Source organism: Anolis sagrei, chromosome 6, assembly GCF_037176765.1.
Source record: "Anolis sagrei isolate rAnoSag1 chromosome 6, rAnoSag1.mat, whole genome shotgun sequence".
NCBI lineage: Eukaryota > Metazoa > Chordata > Lepidosauria > Squamata > Dactyloidae > Anolis > Anolis sagrei.
The window spans coordinates 6,318,600-6,339,515 of record NC_090026.1 but is presented as its reverse complement, the minus strand read 5'-3'; the positions used below and the strand labels follow the sequence as shown (position 1 = coordinate 6,339,515).

Sequence of the window (20,916 nt, the reverse complement as noted above, 5' to 3'; positions counted from 1 at the left end):
GAGCCTGCTGAACTCTGCAGGTTTGCTGCACGTGGAACCAGCCCAACGTTGCCCACCACAGCAATGCTGCTGAGTTCTGGGATCCCCCATTAGGGGTTGCAATCAAGAAACACAGCCAGCCAGAAATGCACAGCCGGGGGGGACCTTCAAGCGCTTGGGGAGCTGTGAGGAACTGGTTCCAGGGGGTCTTTCCCAGCAGGGGCTTCATTATGTTGGTCCTGAGGGGAGACCTTGGCCGATCCTCTCTCTCGGCAACAGCAGACAGCCAGCACAGAAAGCAAGCTGCCGCCGGTCCTGGCAAGTGCCAAACCATTTAGAGCTAATTAGAGTCAGGCTGTGAGCTTTCCTTCCCGAAAGCCCCACTGGCAAGCCTGTCCCTTGAGCACCTGGCACAACGTGCGGCTCGGATTAAAGCCGGCAGGGTCCAGGTGGCCTCCAGATCCCACGAGGGTCGGGACCGGATGGCTGCAATTGGTCACAGGGAGCTCTTGGCGGCGGAGTGCGCCTCTGCCCGCCAAGCCAAAGCAGGGAAACACGGCGGGGCTTGCCAAGGCCACTGGCTGCTTCCTTGTAGCTGACATGAGCTCAGCCTCGCCTGAATCGAGTCGCAGGCTCACGGCCAGGGAAGCCCACAGGTCTGTGGATGCAGACGCCGGGCCGGTTGGTGTTCCAGGCTTGCGTTTAATGAGGCTGTGAGCTTTGGAAGAGACACCATTACTCAGCATACGGCTCCTTCCTAACAAGCACAGGATTCCTGCCTCTCCACAACCCCACTTACCATCCCTTTTATTTCTCCCATTCATTACACAGCCGGCAAAGAGGGGCCATACTGGCACAAACTAATACACCATTCCTGCTCTTCTCCAATTCTCAAGATCTATGTAAATAAATATGTAATGTCCGTTTGTGGGATTAACATAACTCAAAAACCACTGGGCGAATTGACACCAAATTTGGATACAAGACACCTAACAACCCAATGTATGTCCTTCACTCAAAAAAAATGATTTTGTCATTTGAGAGCTGTATTTTCTGGGATTTATAGTTCACCTACAATCACAGAGCAATCTGAACCCCACCAACGATGGAATTGAACCAAACTTGGCGCACAGTTCTCCCATGACCAACAGAAAATACTGGAAGGGTTTGGTGGGCAATGTCCTTTGGTTTTGGAGCTGTAGTTCACCTATATTCAGAGATCACTGTGGACTCAAACAATGATGGATCTGGACCAAACTCTACACGAATACTCAATATGCTCAAATGTGAACACTGGTGGAATTTGGGGAAAATAGAATCTTGACATTTGGGAGTTGTCGTTGCTGGGATTTATAGTTCACCTACAATCACAGAGCATTCTGAACCCCACCAACGATAGAATTGAACCAAACTTGGCACACAGTTCTCCCATGACCAACAGAAAATACTGGAAGGGTTTGGTGGGCAGTGTCCTTTGGTTTTGGAATTTTAGTTCACCTACATCCAGAGATCACTGTGGACTCAAACCATGATGGATCCGGACCAAACTCTACAAGAATACTCAATATGCCCAAATGTAAACACTGGTGGAATTTGGGGAAAATAGAATTTTGACATTTGGAAGTTGTAGTTGCTGGGATTTATAGTTCACCTACAATCACAGAGCATTCTGAACCCCACCCATGACAGAATTGGGCCAAACCTTCCACACAGAACCCTGATGTGGGCCACAGCAATGCGTGGCAGGGGACGGCTAGAGTAATATAAATATATAATTATAATGTCATATTATTATTATTAGTATATTGCATTACATATTAACCTCACTTGCCTAGTATCCGACAGACCCCTCAACCTCGGAGGATGCCTGCCATAGATGTGGGCCAAACATCAGGAGAGAATGATTCTGAAACATGGTCATACAGCCCATAAAACTCACAGCAACCTAGTGTTGTTTCTGACCTTGAGCAAGCTTTTTCCTCAGAAAGGAGACCTAAAGCTATTTTAGAAACACACATAAATAAAATATCCTTATCAGTATCACCAAGTCCACTTTATAGCTCCAAACACTGAGGTGCTTTTAGAAAGAGAACAGGTGTATTTTGAAATCCACTTTCTCCCCCTCGACCAATTCCTCGTCATAGTACTCACCTCATAAACTGGCTGAAAGCTTTGTAGTTTGTCAGGGTGTGATAGTCCTCTTCAGTGAAGACATGATCGACATCCTCCAGTCCCCAGGTCATGAGCAGCTGAGCAGAGGACTTCTGCTCCACCTTGAAAGGAACACAGAATGGTCAGGATACCTGAGGATGTTTGGAGGAAAGAATCTCCATTTGATACTACTACTATCAAGGAACGTAGAGTGAGAAGAAATGCAAGGCTAGAAACACACCTGGGACTCTCAGGTGGACATACGTATCGCTACACCGGTGTGCCATGAAGGGAGGTCAAGCATGCCCTGACAAATTCAGCACGACCGCTATATGCGTCTGTGGCTGTTGAAGCATTAATCCCTTCACATTCGGGCAATTGAACCCTACTGGGATAGTCCCAAGGGATTGGAGGAAGGGGAGAGAACCAAGTGGGATTCTGGGATGTATTCCGTTACACCTGATTTGCTCCTATTATGTGCCTTCAAGCTGATTCTGACTTCTGGGGAATCTGTCAGGAGTTTTTCAATGTATTGTCGAAGGCTTTCATGGCTGAAATCACTGGGTTGTTGTAGGTTTTTTGGGCTATATGGCCATGTTCTAGAAGCATTCTCTCCTAACATTTCTCCTGCATCTATGGCAGGCATCTTCAGAGCAACCTCTGAGGATGCTTGCCATAGATGCAGGCAAAATGTCAGGAGAGAATGCTTCTAGAACATGACCATATAGCCCCAAAAAGCTACAAAAACCCATTATCAGGAGTTTTCTTGCTAAGGTTTATCCCAAGGTTTGCCACTACTATGCTCTGAAGCTGAGAGATAATGACGTGGCCAAGGTCATTCAGTGGTTTTCCAACCCTGGTCTCTGGGAGTCTGCACTGTAGACTCAATGCAGTAGGAGTTCCCAGTGGTGCAATGGGCAGGACTGCTGACCAAAAGGTTGGTGGTTTGAATCCAGGGAGTGGGTTGAGCTCCCATCTGTCAGCTCCAGCTTCTCATGTGAGGACATGAGAGAAGCCTCTCACAGGATGGTAAAACATCCGGTGGTCCCCTGGGCAACGTCCTTGCAGATGGCCAATTCTTTCACACCAGAGGCAATTGGCAACATCCTTGCGGATGGTCAATTCTCTCACACCAGAAGCAATTTGCAGTTACTCAAGTCACTCATGACATGGAACAAAAACCCTCAATGCAGTTTGACATCAGTTTAACTGCCATGGCTCCATGCTATGGAATCATGGAAACTATAGTTCTATAATTAGAACTACAATTCCCAAGATTCTATAGAATGGAGTTATAGCAGTTAAAGTGGAGTCAAACTGCATTAATTCTACATTGTAAAAAGTTAAAAAGGTTTAGTCTAGTCGAGTCCGACTCTGGGGGTTGCTGCTCATCTCCATTTCTAGGCCAAAGTGCCGGCGTTGTCTGTAGACGCCTCCAAGGTTATGTGGCTGGCATGACTGCATGGAGTGCCGTTACCTTCCCGCTGGAGCGGTACCTATTCATCTATCAATCAATCAATCAATCAATCAATCAAAATAGTTTATTGTACAGGCCCAAGACCACGACAAAGAGCACCACATGTGCACAATAGTACCCTCGGAGAAACAGGCACCAAAGATGCTGATCAGAAACCATAATCTGCTCCCACAGTAAAAACAATGCAAGTTAATAATAATTAAAGTGCATTTTGGTAGAAGGTCCAGTTAACCCTTAGAGTCCTACTGATCTATTGACCTATTGATCTACTCACATTTGCATTTTTTATATTTGTAAAAATTGTACTTCATTTTAATTATTGTATTGTTTTTAAGTGTTTTTGTACTACAAATAAGATATGTGCAGTGTGCATAGGAATTCATTCATGCTTTTTTCAAATTATAATCCGGCCCTCCAACAGTTTGAGGGACTGTGACCTGGCCCTCTGTTTTAAAAGTTTGTGGATCCCTGACCTACTACAATGCAGCCTGATCCCCGCCACATGCTCAATGGAGGACCTTCTCATAGCAACACCAGAGGCACTCCAAGTGGCCAGCTAATGGTCAAGTATGTTTAATATAATGCCAAGGCTTTTTAACTATGTGTTTTTTAAATACATTACAACTGTACCCTTGGTTTGCTCCTGATACAATAAATAAATAAATAAATAAATAAATAAATGAGTCATCCATCAAGTGCGAGGCAGTAACTCTAGCGCACTCTCCCTAAGTTCCAAGGGCCTTCCTACCTTTGGCTTTTGCACTCCGTCTTCTTCCGACTTTTTCCGCCGCTTGGTCTTTTTCTCTTTCTTCTCCCGGTGCTTCCTTCGCTTCTTCTTCCCCACTCCTCCATAATCACTGCCGCCACTCTCCGACTTGGCCCGATACTCTTCTCGGTCTGATTCAAACTCATCTTCGCTGAGCTGCCAAGAAGAAGATGGAGAGCAAGAGGACACGGCCAAGTGAGAACATTAGGACTGATTAAAGGCAGCCCTTTCTGCCGGGCAAAGAGAAGCCGCCGTGCCAGAGCAAGGGTATCTCTTTCCGCGGGGTGTAAGAAAGCAGCTTTGCTAAGTTAAGCATGGGGTCTGCGAAAGGAATACGCTTTGCAAAGCTGACTGAGCAGAACACATAAACAGGAAGCTTCCAGCTACAAAGCAGGAGCCTCTAGGGAAGTGGAGGTCACAAGTGTAGGGAAGTCCTAGGAATCTGTGACCGGTGCAAAATATGCACAAATAAGCAACCCACTTTCTCTCAAAACAAAGTGAGGGAGGGGGCTTTGCTAAGTTAACTGTCTATAGCAGTGCTTCCCAACCTGTGGTCTGTGGACCACCACTGGTCTGCAAGAACAAAAATATGGTTTGCGGCCTCACCATTACTACGCCACTGCTTCAAAACTACATGGCAATGAGAGTGATTGGTCTCGCGAAATGCTCTTGTAGTGTCGAGGCAACAGGGATGTCAGAAGGGGAGAGGCTGGATACTCATGAAAGATTACTACTACCACATCAGCTCCCCAGGCCCGTAGCCAGGATTTTGATTCAGAGGGGGATGCTGAATTTGATTCCGGGGGGGGGGGGGGGGGGCTGAGGATCTACCCTAGCAAACCTTTTGTATCATTATCCCAATACCCCCATTATCCCAATACCCCCATGTATATGGGATATATTGAGCATGGTGATCAGATCATGATATGAATAAAGATAACAGTTTAAATAATGTACCAGTAAGGCCTTCTCGCGGACCATCCTGTGAATTTGGGGGGGGGGGGGGGGTGAAGCCCCTCAAGCCCCCCCCCCCCCCCGGCCTACATGCCTGGCTCTAGATTATTAAATATGTTTTGCTTTGTTTTTCTGTGGGTGAACAGATGGTGACTGCAGGATGGCATATTTCTGTATCAGAAACTAGAGCTGATGTGGTCTATCCAGTGCAATTTTCTCAATCAGCACCCCAAATAACCAAACTGAATCTAAAGTTGACCAAAAACTGATTCGTAACCCTTTTGGTACTAATGTTGGAGAGTGGTCCCTGGTGAAAGTGGTCCCTGGTCAAAAAAAGGTTGGGAACTATAGGACTATAGTTTCTGTGAAAGGAGTAAACTTTACAGAGCTGACTGAGTAGGAAACACTAACAGGAAGCTTTCAATTACAAAGCAGGAGACCCAATGGTGGTGTAGGTCACTGACAGAGAAGTACTAGCATATCTCTGATTGGTGCAAGAAAAAAAAACTAGTGACACACAGACAATCAACCCATTTTTAAAACAAAAGGGGGAAACCCAAGAAGCTGTACTATAGCTCTTTTCCCACCCCGCACCTCCATAAGCCTAATTTTCCACTAATGCCTGACACAAGAATAGGATCTCTCTACTGCATAAATGATATCAAGATCAGTATATCCAAGGACCAACTAGCTAGTGACAAGAGAGTGGGATGGACTTATGACATGGTGCTAAACTGTGCTATTTGTTCCTGGCTCTGCGAGGAACAAATGGGGATAGGAATGGAGCCTCATCAAATTGATTCCAGTAACATAATTTTAATCTGTGATTGTGGCTTTCATGGCCAGAATCACTGGGTCGCTGTGAGTTTTCCGGGCTATATGGCCATGTTCAAGGTGCAGGTCATGACCTATAGAGCCCTAAACGGTTCGGGCACTGCCTATCTCTGCAATCGCATCTCCTTCTATGAACTGGCATGAGCTCTAAGATCTTCTGGGGAGTCCCTCCTCTCGGTCCCACTACCGTCTCAAGCGCGGTTGGTGGGGACGAGAGAGAGGGCCTTCTCAGTGGTGGCCCCCCATCTCTGGAACGCCCTTCCAACGGAAATAAGACAGCCCCCATCCCTCCCCTCTTTTCGTAAAAGCTTGAAGACCTGGTGGTTTCAACAAGCCTTTGAAAATGACCAGTTCTAACTCAGCCCGACACATTGCCTAATACGGCCTTATTCTTCCTACCAGTTACACAGATTCTTTCCTCTAATTGGCCCCAGAATGAACAGCCACAGACTCATACCTAATATGATTGTTGCCTGCCATAGCATTGCACTTAATTTTGGGCTTGCACAAATCTTGGCCCGGACTTTTAAATTTTTAATTGCCTTGAACAGGCAGCATTACTTTTAATATATGTGTGTTATGGTGACAATTTTTATGCTTGTATTTTGTTTGTTAATCTTATGGTTATGTTGTTTTTACTCTGTATGTTTTGTAATGTTACTTGGGAACCACTCTGAGTCCCCTCGGGGAGATGGAGCGGTATATAAATAATTAATAATAATAATAATTATTATTATTATTATTATTGTTCCAGAACAATTCTCTCCTGACGTTTCACCCACATCTATGGCTAGCATCCTCATCCCAACTTCTGAGGATGCCTGCAATAGATGTGGGCAAAACGTCAGGAGCAAATGCTTCCGGAACATGGCCATACAGTCCAGAAAACTCTCAGCAACCCATAATTTTCATCACTACCTTGATGGTGCCACAATTTTCAACTGCCCATTTCCTCCAAGCAATAACAAAGACGCATGCACACACAGGGGAGACAGGGAGAAGGCGCTGCTCGCACAACTTACTAATTTTTTGCGCTTCCTGGGCTTCCCTGGTTTGTTTTCTTTCTGCTTTTTGGGCCCTCGTTTCTTCTTCTTGATGACGAGGGGGCTCTCTATGTTGCGCAACTCCTCCTCCTCTTCGTCTGAAATAAAGGGGTGCAGAGAAAAAGAACCCCAAAGAGAGAGAAAGGATTCACATCATCTGCTTTGCCATTCCAAGCTCACGCACACAAGTTGAAGCAATAATCCTCTCTCCTTTTCACCTCCAATCCTCACATTGTACTCTCTGCCAGTGAGTCTTGCTACTGAGCTGAAAGGGGCCAAGCTATCGGAAGCTTTGGCCAGTCTTACCTAGGCAGGCTCAATGCTTTTCTTTCAAAACAACACACATACAAACACACTTACTACTGATTTGTTTTATTCCCCCTCAGCCAGAAGAGCAGCCATCTGTTCTTACACTCCCCAGACAGTTGTAGGGCACCGATTACAATCCTCCAAGGAACTTGCACAAAGACCGTGGCTCGCTTTGCTTCAAAGACCACTTGAAACCATGAAGAGCAGTGGGAGGAGGGGGTGGACTTTTAGCACGGGAAGTGGGAAGCTCAGATGTGACACAGCAGCTACAAAAGCTGGAGCATGAATAGTGATACAATTATATCACAATTGCAATTGAATAGATATAAACCCTCCTTGAGATCATCCGGACTTTTGGAGTTCAATGCCATCTGTACGCAGATGACGTCCAACTCTATCACTCATTTCCACCCGATGCTAAGGAGGCTGTCCAAGTCCTGAACCGGTGCCTGGCCTCTGTGATGGTCTGGATGAGGGCAAGCAAATTGAAGTTGAATCCAGACAAAGCAGAGGTCCTCCTCAGTGAAGACATCTGCCCTTGCGCTGTGCTACTCTGCTGCTGAGTATGCATGCCCAGTGTGGAACACATCGCACCACACTATAACAGTGGATGTGGCTCTTAATGAGACATGACGCATTATTACGGGGTGTCTGCGCCCTACACCACTGGAGAAATTACACTGTATAGCCGGTTTTGCACCACCTGACACCCGCTGGGAAGTAGCAGCCAATAGTGAAAGGACCAAGGCAGAGACATCTCCAGCTCATCCTTTGTTTGGGTATCTTCCAGCACGTCAACAACTTAAATCAAGAAATAGTTTTCTAAGATCTACAGAGACACTCACTGGAACACCTCAGCAAGTGAGAATCCAAAAGTGGCAGGCTCAAACCCAGAACCTCAACCAATGGCTGATACCAAATGAGAAACTCCCTCCTGGGCACACAGAGGACTGGGCGACTTGGAAGGCATTGAACAGACTGCGCTCTGGCACCACGAGATGCAGAGCCAACCTTAAGAAATGGGGCCACAAAGAGGGTTCACGACATGCGAGTGTAGAGAAGAGCAAACCACTGACCACCTGCTGCAATGCAACCTGAGCCCTGCCACATGCACAAGGGAGGACCTCCTTGCGGCAACGCCAGAGGCACTCTAAGGGGCCAGATACTGGTCAAAGGACATTTAATCAACTACAAGCTTGCAAACTTTGTTTTTTTATATCTGTTTGTTTGTTTTGTTCTGTTAGAAATGTAATACAATGGTCTGGTTGCCCCTGACACGATAAATAAATAGAATCATAGAATCAAAGAGTTGGAAGAGACCTCATGGGCTATCCAGTCCAACCCCATTCTGCCAAGAAGCAGGAACATTGCATTCAAATCACCCCTGACAGATGGCCATCCAGCCTCTGTTTAAAAGTTTCCAAAGAAGAGCCTCCACCACACTCCAGGGCAGTGAGTGCCACTGCTGAACGTCTCTCACAGTCAGGAAGTTCTTCCTCGTGTTCAGATGGAATCTCCTCTCTTGTAGTTTGAAGCCATTGTTCCGTGTCCTAGTCTCCAAGGAAGCAGAAAACAAGCTTGCTCCCTCCTCCTCCCTGTGGCTTCCTCTCACATATTTATGCATGGCTATCATATCTCCTCTCAGCCTTCTCTTCTTTAATGTCTTCACATGGGGAGCTGGAGCTGACAGACAGGAGCTCAACCTGCTCTCCCTGGATTCGAACCGCTGACCAACTGGTCAGCAATCCTGCAGGCCCAAGGGTTTAACCCAATGCGCCACTGGAGGCTCTTATTGTTACGAACAGGCATAACTAAGACCTTGCACACTTAGGGCAGCCATGGCTTCACTGTATCTATTTGCCTGCACACTTCCTCTTTTCCTACTATGTTACCAAATACATATTATTGTATTTCCAAATGAGTCACAATGTCTCATGATGCGTTGAAATTACAATAACCTAACTTTAGTAATTTTGGCTTCCAGGCTTGATTGGATCTTAGGTGTTTCTGATGGATTGTGGTCTCCAAAGAACTTCCCTCCAAGATATTTCAAATGGCTGAATCCTTCTATATACCAATATCCTTCTGCATATTAGTTGGGAGGGAAAATTAAAGGAAAAATGTAGTTGCGTTCTTGTCCTGCTGGCAGGCTTTTGGTGGCTAATTTTCTGTCCACAAAGCAAACTGGATTAGGAAAGCCTCTGATTTGACTGAGCATGTTTCTTATGTTCTTGATGCCATTGTGAACATCTACTGATAGTGCCCTGTACACTGTAACAGCAAAGCTTCCTAAGGCTCAGAGTAGAATACCCCCAAATCCATATAAACCGGAGGCACAAAATGCCTTTTATCTGCTGCCCGGCTCCTAACAGCATTTACTCTTCTGCTTTTGCTATGACAGAGCCCCAGATTGAAGCCTTGCCAGGTGAACTCTTGATATTGCTTCTGGATGCTCCAAGGCACTACAACCTCTCCTATCCTGGCAGTTCACTTTCATCAGGTCTACGGTGAGGTGGATCAGTAATTGGTTAAATGGACAAACCCAGACGGTGATTCTCCCCAATGCTTCCTCTTCATCCTGGAAAGAAGTGACGAGCGGAGTGCCGCAGGGTTCCGTCCCTGGCCCGGTCCTGTTCAACATCTTTATTAATGACTTAGATGAAGGGTTAGAAGGCAGGATCATCAAGTTTGCAGACGACACCAAATTGGGAGGGATAGCCAATACTCCAGAGGACAGGTGCAGGATTCAAAACGATCTTGACAGATTAGAGAGATGGGCCAAAACTAACAAAATGAAGTTCAACAGTGAAAAATGCATGATACTCCACTTTGGCAGGAAAAACGAAATGCAAAGATACAGAATGGGGTACGATGATGCCTGGCTCGAGAGCAGTACGTGTGAAAAAGATCTTGGAGTCCTCATAGACAACAAGTTAAACATGAGCCAACAATGTGATGTGGCGGCAAAAAAAAAACCAATGGGATTTTGGCCTGCATCAAGAGGAGCCTAGTGTCTAGATCTAGGGAAGTAATGCTACCCCTCTGTTCTGCTTTGGTTAGACCACACCTGGATTATTGTGTCCAATTCTGGGCACCACAATTCAAGAGAGATATTGACAAGCTGGAATGTGTCCAGAGGAGGGCGACTAAAATGATAAAAGGTCTGGAGAACAAGCCCTATGAGGAGCGGCTTAAGGAGCTGGGCATGTTTAGCCTGAAGAAGAGAAGGCTGAGAGGAGATATGATAGCCATGTATAAATATGTGAGAGGAAGCCACAGGGAGGAGGGAGCAAGCTTGTTTTCTGCTTCCTTGGAGACTAGGACGCAATGGAACAATGGCTTCAAACTACAAGAGAAGAGATTCCATCTGAACACGAGGAAGAACTTCCTGACTGTGAGAGCCGTTCAGCAGTGGAACTCACTGCCCCGGAGTGTGGTGGAGGCTCCTTCTCTAGAAGCTTTTAAACAGGGGCTGGATGTCCATCTGTCAGGGGTGATTTGAATGCAATATTCCTGCTTCTTGGCAGAATGGGGTTGAACTGGATGGTGCATGAGGTCTCTTCCAACTCTTTGATTCTTTGATTCTATGTTCAGGTCAACAGTCTTCAAAAGGCTGCAATCTGCAGTAAGCCAGCAAACGAGGCAGAGGGCTAGTCTGGAAAGTCCCGCAAGGGTATCGGAAGGTTGACTGCCATGGACACGGGTGCTCCACAATGCAGCAGGTGCAGCAACAAAGCATAATTCCCTTAATCGGAGTCACCTGGGCCAGCTTCCCTCTCATTCACACTTATTGTAAATCAGAAGTGACTCCGCCAACATCAACGGAAATTACTTCAGTGTATTAAGACAGAGGAGGGACCATTAATCCTCTGCATTTTCTCCGACAGCTTTTCAACCCCCTGCTCCCTTTGGTGTTCAGAGGAAGGTCTATCTACCACGAGCGCATGCGACTACTACACACGCCGCCACCGACTCGTTAATATCACAGGACAGCCGCCTCCGTGGTAATTAGACGCTCCAGAGCCACTCTGGCCCCTTGAGCAATTTCTCTTGCCAGACAAGGCGGGTGGGGAGGGAGACGGAGAAGGCTCACCCGTTAACCTGGCTGTGATTAATGGGAGATGTTACCCTACTAAGTGTCACTGCTGGGAGGAGGAGAAGCTTTCTTCTATAAAGGGAAAGGGCCACGAAGTCAGACCTACTGTCACTGGCTGTCCAAATCTCTCCCAGGCCTGGACAACAAATGCCTCTTTGTGTTATCTAATTCCTATACTGGGCAAGCAGAGGGGTAAGGGGCTGAGGTTCAGCATTAGACTCATTGTAGTTGGAGCAGATAACTGGAACAACGCGGAAAGGTCCCATATCTGGGTACAATTCAAAGTGCTGGTTATCAGTTATCATAGAATCACTGAGTTGGAAGAGACCTCATGGGCCTTCAGTCCAACCCCCTGCCAAGAAGCAGGAAAATCGCATTAAGATATTATAAAGATCTATGTGGTTTAGTCACCTATGGATGTAAGAGCTGGACCATAGGGACGGATGAGTGAAGGAAAAGAGATGCTTTTGAACTGTGGTGCTGGAGGAAAGTTCTGAGAGTGCCTTGGACAGCGAGAAGATCCAACCAGTCCATACTTCAAGAAATAAAGCCCAACTGTTCATTGGAGGGAAGAATAGTAGAGGCCAAGATGAACCAACCTGGACACAGCATTTTATTTGAGAACACAGAAATACTGGACCACTCTCACAACCACTATGTCAGACTACACAGAGAAGCCACTGAAATACACAAGCATGTGGACAATTACAACAGAAAGGAGGAAACCATGAAAATGAACAGTATTAAAAAAACTCTTGAATTACAACAGCACAACAACAGAGAGGAAACAAACAAGGACATCTAATCACCTTTCAACAAAAGTTTGCTCTAGGCACTGTCAGGCCATTATATGCTAATCAAGGTGGTCAGTTGAAACATTCACACCTAGCTCCAGCAGACAAAAGTCCTTTGTCTCATCCTGGTCATTCCACAGATATATAAACCCTTTTTCCTAGTTCCAACAGACCTCACTACCTCTGAGGATGCTTGCCATAGATGCAGTTGAAACGTCAGGAGAGAATGCCTCTAGACCATGGCCATATAGCCTGAAAAAACCTACAACAACCCAGTTATTCTGGCCATTAAAGCCTTCAACAATACAAGATGAAGTACTTTGGCCACATAATGAGAAGAAAGGAAAGCTTAGTGAAGACAATTACACTGGGGAAAATGGAAGGAAAAATGGATGGATGGCATCCTTGAAGTGACTGGATTGACATTGAAGGAGCTGGGGGTGGTGACAGGCACCCCCAGCTCCTTCAAGGGAGCTCTGGCGTGGGCTGGTCCATGAGATCACAAAGAGTTGGAAACGACTGAGCAAATGAACAACAACAACAACAACATGTGGCTTGGGTCCAAGCTATTTGTATAAAGCTCTATGATATTCAGAAGAGGCCTATCTCTGTGTGCCACCAACTTCTCAGTGACATTAGGAAGCAACAACAGTGACAGCCTTCTTGGTGGATGCTGCCAAGGAAGGGGATTCCACCACATTGCAAGGCAGACTATTCCACTGTTGAAGAGCTTGTACTGTCAGGAAGTTCCTCCTAAAGTTTAGGTGGAATCTCTTTTCCCATTGTTTGAATCAGTTGCTCTAGGTCCTAGTTTCTGGAGAAACAGAAAACAAGCTAGTTCATCCATATGACATCTTTTCAGATATTTAAACATGGCTCTCATATTTCCTCTTGACTTTCTCCGCTCCAGGATAAACATACCCAACACCCTACATTGTTCCTCATAATGCTTCATAGTTTCCACATTTTGGGCTATTTTGATCACCCTCCGATGGACATGTTCCAGCTTCTCAATGCCCGTCTTTAGTTTTAATGCCCACAACTGGACACGGTATTCCAGGTGACAAAAAGCAAAATAGTCTGGGGCTAGCACTTCACTCAATCTAGACCAGTGGTTCTCAACCTGTAGGTCCCCAGGTATTTTGGCCTACAACTCCCAGAAATCCCAGCCAGTTTACCAGCTGTTAGGATTTCTGGGAGTTGAAGGCCAAAACATCTGGGGACCCACAGGTTGAGAATCACTGATGTAGACACTTCTTTCAAACTAGGTCTAAATTACTATCAAGAAAGTGAGAATGCTCTTCTATTCCCAGATTCGGTCCAAATACGAGAGATCATGGGGCCAATGGTTGTGTGCACACCTCAGCCTCACTAAGGGTGCTTCCTGACACAGGGAAGCTAGAACTACTAACAAAAAGGCTTGACTAATGTATAGGAAACATAGTGAGTATGCATCCCAGGGCTTCTGGTTCAGTTGTTCTTCTTTTTCTCTTCACAAAGTGTAGTTGAACCAGGTCTACAAAGTACATAGCTATAAGCATGGCCAACAAAATCAAAAGCATAGAAATGAAAGTTTGTGAAAGAAAATGCATTATGGAAGCTTCTTTCAAGCAGCCTCTAAGATTCAAAATACTTGTTTGATTCTGCAAAATTTACCTGGGCTGGTTGTTTCATCTCACATGTGCCTCCAGGTTGTTCCCAACCTATGGCAAGGTAAAGGTAAAGGTAAAAGTAAAGGTTTTCCCCTGACATTAAGTCCAGTCATGTCTGACTCTGGGGTGTGGTGCTCATCTCAATTTCTAAGCCGAAGAGCCGGCGTTGTCCGCAGACACCTCCAAGGTCATGCGGCCGGCATGACTGTATGGAGCACCATTACCTATGGCAATCCTACAGCAAATCTATCAATTTTTCTTGGCAAAATCTGTACAGAAGGGGTTTACTTTTACTTCCCTCTAAGGCTGACATGGTTCACTGTGCACAAGTTTACCCAGTGGGTTTCAATGTCCAGGTATGGATTTGAATCTTTTTTTTCCAGAGTCACTCAAACAACTACACAATATTGGCATACTGTTAATTCTGAATTTAAAAAAATTCTGAAATACATTGGACTGCTCTCTCTTTTTTTGTCATGTAGAAAACTATCCCTATTGTTTCTACATTATTTTTACTTTTGGTTAAAAAATATGTTTGTTGTTGTTCATTCGTTCAGTTGTCTCCGACTCTTCGTGACCTCATGGACCAGCCCACGCCAGAGCTCCCTGTTGGCCGTCACCTCCCCCAGCTCCTTCAAGGTCAGTCCAGTCACTTCAAGGATGCCATCCATCCATCTTGCCCTTGGTCGATCCCTCTTCCTTTTACCTTCCACTTTCCCCAGCATCATTGTCTTCTCCAGGCTTTGCTGTGTCCTCATGATGTGGCCAAAGGACTTCCACTTTGTCTCTAGTCTCCTTCCCTCCAATGAGCAGTTGGGCTTTATTTCCTGGAGGATGGACTGGTTGGATCTTCTCGCAGTCCAAGGCACTCTCAGAACTTTCCTCCAACACCACAGCTCAAAAGCATCTATCTTCCTTCGCTCAAGAAGTAATATCCAGAAACACACCTACCTTGTTAACTGAGAAACACCTGTACTATTACCATCCATAGGCCTAATCTAAAGGATGCTAAAGTACCAGTTTCCTTCACCGCTTAAAAAGCCAGTCAAGAAACTTTCCCATCTTTACACCCATAAATTAAGCTACTGTACTTCAAAGGGCAACTTAACAACTTCTAAAATTGGAAATATCCTCTCTTGGGTAAGCAGTTAAAAAATCAGAGGGCTCTTTAATGACTGAAATTGCCAGCTACTAATCTCAGTGACTAGCTAAATAATTAATAAAGTACGGATTCATTTATTCTTTCATTTATACATAATTAGACAGTCCCTTAAAATAACGTTAGTCACGACAGCCAGGAGATGTGGATCCCTCAAGTTAGGCTTGAGACTAAAATAATTTCCTATTCAGTATCTTGCTGGCCCATTTTTATTGAAGAAAAAATTCTCTTCAAAACACCACTTATATTGAGGTCACACTTTATTAATTTCAGAATGCTGACCATAGTAAATAAAATAATAATAATAATAATTTTTATTTTAACCCACTCTCTCTCCTTGTATGTCATAAATCTGCAAAGGTTGGTTGTGCTGATTCATAATATGAAGACTTCATCACATGGAAAAGCAGGTGTCATCCAGTGCATTTCATGGCTGATTTTGATTTTTCAAGTCTGGGGTTTTTACAGGATCATCTGACTAGGTTATAAGATCTTTAGAGCCTGTCTCCTGGCCTATCCGTATGGCTTGATAGGGCCTTCTCTATGGTGGCCTGCAGATTATTAGAACCTCAGCTCTGCAAATGTTTAACAGTCCAATCATAGACATGTCTACTGAAATGCTGACTTGGCTCAGCTATGCATGGATCCCTGAGGCTCTGTTCATTGCCATTGTCAAGTTTACCAATGATACAAAATTAGTTTAAATAGGGAAAATAAAGAATAGACTAAGAAGTGTTTCAGAAGAAACTCCCCAACTGAGGAATGGCTATTAAAATGGCAAATGAGATCAAAGTGATAAATACAAAGTGATGTATAATGTGGTGTAACCTCTCGCTTTGTCTATAGCTGTCTTGGAAATCATGTCATTTTTAAGAGGTTGTTGGGTTGAACTCCCATTGGTTATGCTAGTGAGGTCTACTGAAGCTTACAGTCTGCCAACATTTGAAAAGCTGCATAATTCTCACCCCTGATGTCACACTAATGAGATCTAAGTAGACAGCAATTGGCCAAGGAAGCAAAAAGCTCGTTAAAATGTGGACCAAGCAATTGGAAAATGAATTTATAAAAAAAACCCCTACCAATTAACATACAAATCAGTGGTCCAACCACGTTTGAAATATTATGTACACTTCTAACCACCACCCTTGGAAAAGATCAATGAAGACCTGAAAAAAGTACAGAAAGGAGATACCAAAATGATCAGGGGGCTCCACTCCACTACTACAAAAGGAGCTTACATTTGAATCTGTACCAAAAAGCTGAGTAAAGGGAGACAACAGGGATAGACGTAGAGTTACGGATGCACTGGATCAATGGGTAACAGCACATCTTTCACACACATCATAATACGTAGCACCTAGGACCCTGATGGTGAACCTATGACACGTGTGTCAGCACTGACAGGCATGGCTATTTTTGATGACACGCAGACACATGCGGCCACATATAGAGAAATACACCTTATAAGAGTCAATCTAATTCCATCCTTAAATTTGTAAAAGGCTCTACAAATTTAACATCTGCACGTTTGAGCATTGTTCACTCCATAACTCAGCATGGATTATACATTTTTTTTATTTAAACTATAAATATTGCAAAATTATGGGGTTTTTTCTCAAAGTGACACTCCACCCAAGTTATGCTCAGGTTTTCGGCAAATGACACACCAAGCTCAAAAGGTTGCGCATCACTGACCTAGGACGATGCTACAGTAAAAAAAAAAACAACTCACCACTAATGGCCTTCTTATGAACAGTATGGGAAGAGTATGCTGGACTAAGCATTTATTCTGGTTTATCTGACCTGTTTTTTTTATGTTTCAAAACAAGAATTCCTTCCTCCCCGAGGGCCCTCCCACAACCACCTCTCAAAAATAACTAACTCTCTCCTCTTCTTCACTGCCACCTCAAAATAAAAGTTTCCCATAATTAGACATGCACATGAGAGTTGGCTTCCTGTGATAGCTTAGAACATTTTCTGCTATTTTTAGCATCTGGGTGACCAACGTGTTTCAACCCAGACATGAGAACATTGTCCACAGTGTGGTCTGGACAGAGAAAGACATTTGTCTCCAGCAAAACAGTTGATCTACAAGGAGCCAGAAGTCACCCCCCACCCAGTGTCTGTTGCATGACCTACAACGCAATTGGTTGTCACACTCTCGCATCTTGGCCCCTCTCTGCTCCCTTCCCTTCCCACAGACACACACCCCACAAGCCACAGGACACAAACTACGGTATAAATCACAGCTGGCACTAATTGGCTCCCTGCGCCAGCAGCTCTGCCAAGAGGTCGCAGGCTAAACGGGGCTGCAGGAAGCTAAACTGCCCTCTTGTGCTCCCGCAGGGGGGTTCCTCCAGGTCAAAGATTAAACATACTGACTACAGAGAAAGCCAGCATGCATGAGAATAGCACGGCGTCCACCCTTTGTGGGTAAACAGAGAGCCTACGTCTTCCCCTTGTCGTGCTTGCAAATCCAACCCTACTCTCCACCCACCTAGCATCAGAATTTGGGCAGCCAGAGCTTCCTCGCTCACACCAAACTGGCTTCCGTTTTTAACAGGGCTAAATTCAAAATAGTCGCAGGAGTTGTTCCAGCAGCTACACCAGGCCTGTGGGGGGAGATTCACCCATAGCCATGGACTTTGTCAGCCCAACCCCACCTCTTAGTTCACATCTGTCCCCCACCCATGCACTCACCCACCCATTTCCCCATTTTCCCTCAAGTATGTAAAATCAATCAAGTCATACAATGCAAGCATGCTTGCCAAATTTCAAAAGACAAACCAAAAAATGGTCAGATCTCTATTCGAAATGCAGTCCAAAAAAAGCAGATCTTCTAATTTTAGCATCCTTAACAGACCTTCTAATTTTAACATCCCAGAGTAAAAATAAATGGGAAAAAAATCAGGGTTCAAACAAACCAAGGAACTCTCAAACTGGGAGACACTGGCATGGATGTACATTGCAACACACTTGCCTTTGAAGGGACGTTAAAAGCAGTATTTTTGCAGATAAAACTCAAAACATTCATTGACTTCAAAAGCTTCCCCCACACAAATGCTTTTAAGATTAATGGATACTGGTGCAATAACGACTATTCAGCCCCCCCCCCTTTCCAACCCCTCCCTCCCGCTCCCCGCTTGCGACATTTTGCATCTGTACAATCCCAGCTCCTTCTGACAATACAACATTTATCTCTGAATCCTCCAAGCTGATTCACCTTGTTGCATTTCCCTCATACAATGCCGCCTTCCTTCCGCTTCTGATGGGATGGGATTGACAAATACGAGGGGGGAAAATACATCAGGGTAGGCTTATCAGACACCCCCTCCCCCGCAACTCTTGTCAATTTCTAATCCATCTATCAATCTTTTTTTCTTCCTACTTCTTCCACGCATTCTTGTTCCCCCTTTAACCCCCCTTTTCCTAATCATAATATTGGCACACATGCGCAGAAGATTCTTATATTTGGCAGGCAATCAACTAGAATTTTCCACACACGTGATATTTCTACTCCCTACCTTGAAAATATATATTATATAAGGCTAACAAAGGATCTGGAAAGGAAATGGGGGAGGGGAGGAAAAGAATGTAGATGTGTAGCCATAACTACAAATTACAGAAGATCAACCCGGCTTAGAATTGCCATCCCATTTTGCGATAAACGGTATTTATGTATTTCAATTTAATACAAAAAAAATAATAAAATGGACGGCCAATTTGGAAAGAAAAAAGAACAGCGCCTTTTATCTGTGTCAGTTAATGGAGGAGAATAACAGCCATTTCCATTAGTGAGAAATCTTAATCATCAGGGTAAAAACAGTCATGCGGAAATGGGGGTGGCAAGGGGAAAAACAGCGTATTTCGTGAGATGAAGAAAGATTTACGGGGCAGCTCTATTCTATTATTTATCCACAAAAGGCAATGCTGAATTAATCGCGAAAAAGGCTTTTCTAAACTGTGGTTTCTCAAGAGTTGGGCATGGAAACAGGAATGAAGCAATCGAGTTTACAGAAATATCCTGACAACCAGCTGTGTCACATCTAGCCAGTGGCTGAAAACAGGATGGTTGTCTTCCAGCCAGTTTACGCCGCTACAAATCTAGACTAGAAGGGCACCAGCTGGCAAGGGAGCATTGCTGGCACACAGGCCGACAGATCTATGCTCCTACGCAGCAGCCGGGTGAGGTCAGGGCAGCCGGGCTTCCTCCCAGAACACACAGGCCTTCCTGTATTGCAAAAGCGGAGGGAAGGAAGGAACTACCTTGTTGAAGTGAAAGGCTTACAGGGAAACAAGGATAGAGCTAAAAAAAGGCAGCTTGAAGAATAAATAGAAGAGGAAAGTTCATAGGTCGAATTCAGCCCAGAAGAGGAAGCCTATTAACAGCCCAGGAGAGGGCTGGAGTTTTTGAAACACTTCTTGTGCTGTTGCACACTGGGCCTGTGCATAAGACTGTAGACAGGACATAAATTCTGTGTGCCCAACGGGACGCCGGGGCTGCCTCAGATTAAAGGCCTTTGGATTTCCTTAAAGCACAGTCTCTAGAAAGCGAGGAGGAGCTGAGGAGCCTTCTATTCAAGGTGAAAGAAGAAAGCACAAAAGCTGGGTTGCAGCTAAACGTCAAAAAAACCAAGATTATGGCAACAAGAATGATCGACAAACTGGAAAATAGAGGGAGAAGATGTGGAGGCCATGACAGATTTTGTATTTCTAGGTGCAAAGATTACGGCAGATACAGACTGTGGCCAGGAAATCAGAAGGCAATTACTTCTTGGGAGGAGAGCAATGTCCAGTCTCGATAAAATAGTAAAGAGTAGAGACATCACACTGGCAACAAAGATCCGCCTAGTCAAAGCCATGGTATTCCCTGTAGTAACCTACGGATGTCAGAGCTGGACCTTAGGGAAGGCTGAGCGAAGGAAGAGAGATGCTTTTGAGCTGTGGTGTTGGAGGAAAGTGCTGAGAGTGCCTTGGACTGCGAGAAGATCCAACCAGTCCATCCTCCAGGAAATAAAGCCCGACTGCTCATTGGAGGGAAGGAGACTAGAGACAAAGTTGAAGTACTTTGGCCACATCATGAGGAGACAGGAAAGCCTAGAGAAGACAATTATGCTGGGGAAAGTGGAAGGCAAAAGGAAGAGGGGCCGACCAAGGGCAAGATGGATGGATGGCATCCTTGAAGTGACTGGACTGACCTTGAAGGAGCTGGGGGTGGTGACGGCCAACAGGGAGCTCTGGCATGGGCTGGTCCATGAGGTCACGAAGAGTCGGAGACGACTGAACGAATGAACAACAAAAAGAAACTGGGCTCTACAGGCCAATGGATACTCCACCTCAGATATCAAAAGAGCTGCAAGACTGAGAACAAACCGCGGGAGTAAAGATGAAGATCCACCCAGAGGAAAAGTGTTCTTGCCATACATCAAGGGAACCACTGACCGCATAGGGAAGCTGATGAGGAAACACAACATACAAACCACTTACAGACCCACCAAGAAAATCCAACAAATGCTACGTTCAGCAAAGGACAAGAGCGATCCTCTCACCTCTGCAGGAGTCTACCATGTACCATGCAGCTGTGGACAAGTCTACAGAGGGACCACCAAACGCAGCATTGCCCAAAAACGAATCAAGGAACATGAAAGGCACTGCAGACTACTTCAACCAGAGAAGTCAGCCATAGCAGAGCACCTGAGGAA

General features: G+C 45.2%; 1 protein-coding gene across 1 annotated transcript in view; it reads right to left on the bottom strand.

Annotated features, from left to right (window-relative positions):
- CHD3 (chromodomain helicase DNA binding protein 3) overlaps positions 1 to 20,916 on the bottom strand; it is a 108,247-nt gene that overhangs the window by 73,969 nt on the left and 13,362 nt on the right. Inside the window, exons 2-4 of the mRNA XM_067469717.1 lie at positions 7,184 to 7,302; positions 4,356 to 4,529; positions 2,131 to 2,252 (exon numbers count right to left, since the gene is read on the bottom strand). Coding sequence (XP_067325818.1) covers positions 2,131 to 2,252; positions 4,356 to 4,529; positions 7,184 to 7,302 — 415 coding nt within the window. The remainder of the gene's footprint in view (positions 1 to 2,130; positions 2,253 to 4,355; positions 4,530 to 7,183; positions 7,303 to 20,916) is intronic.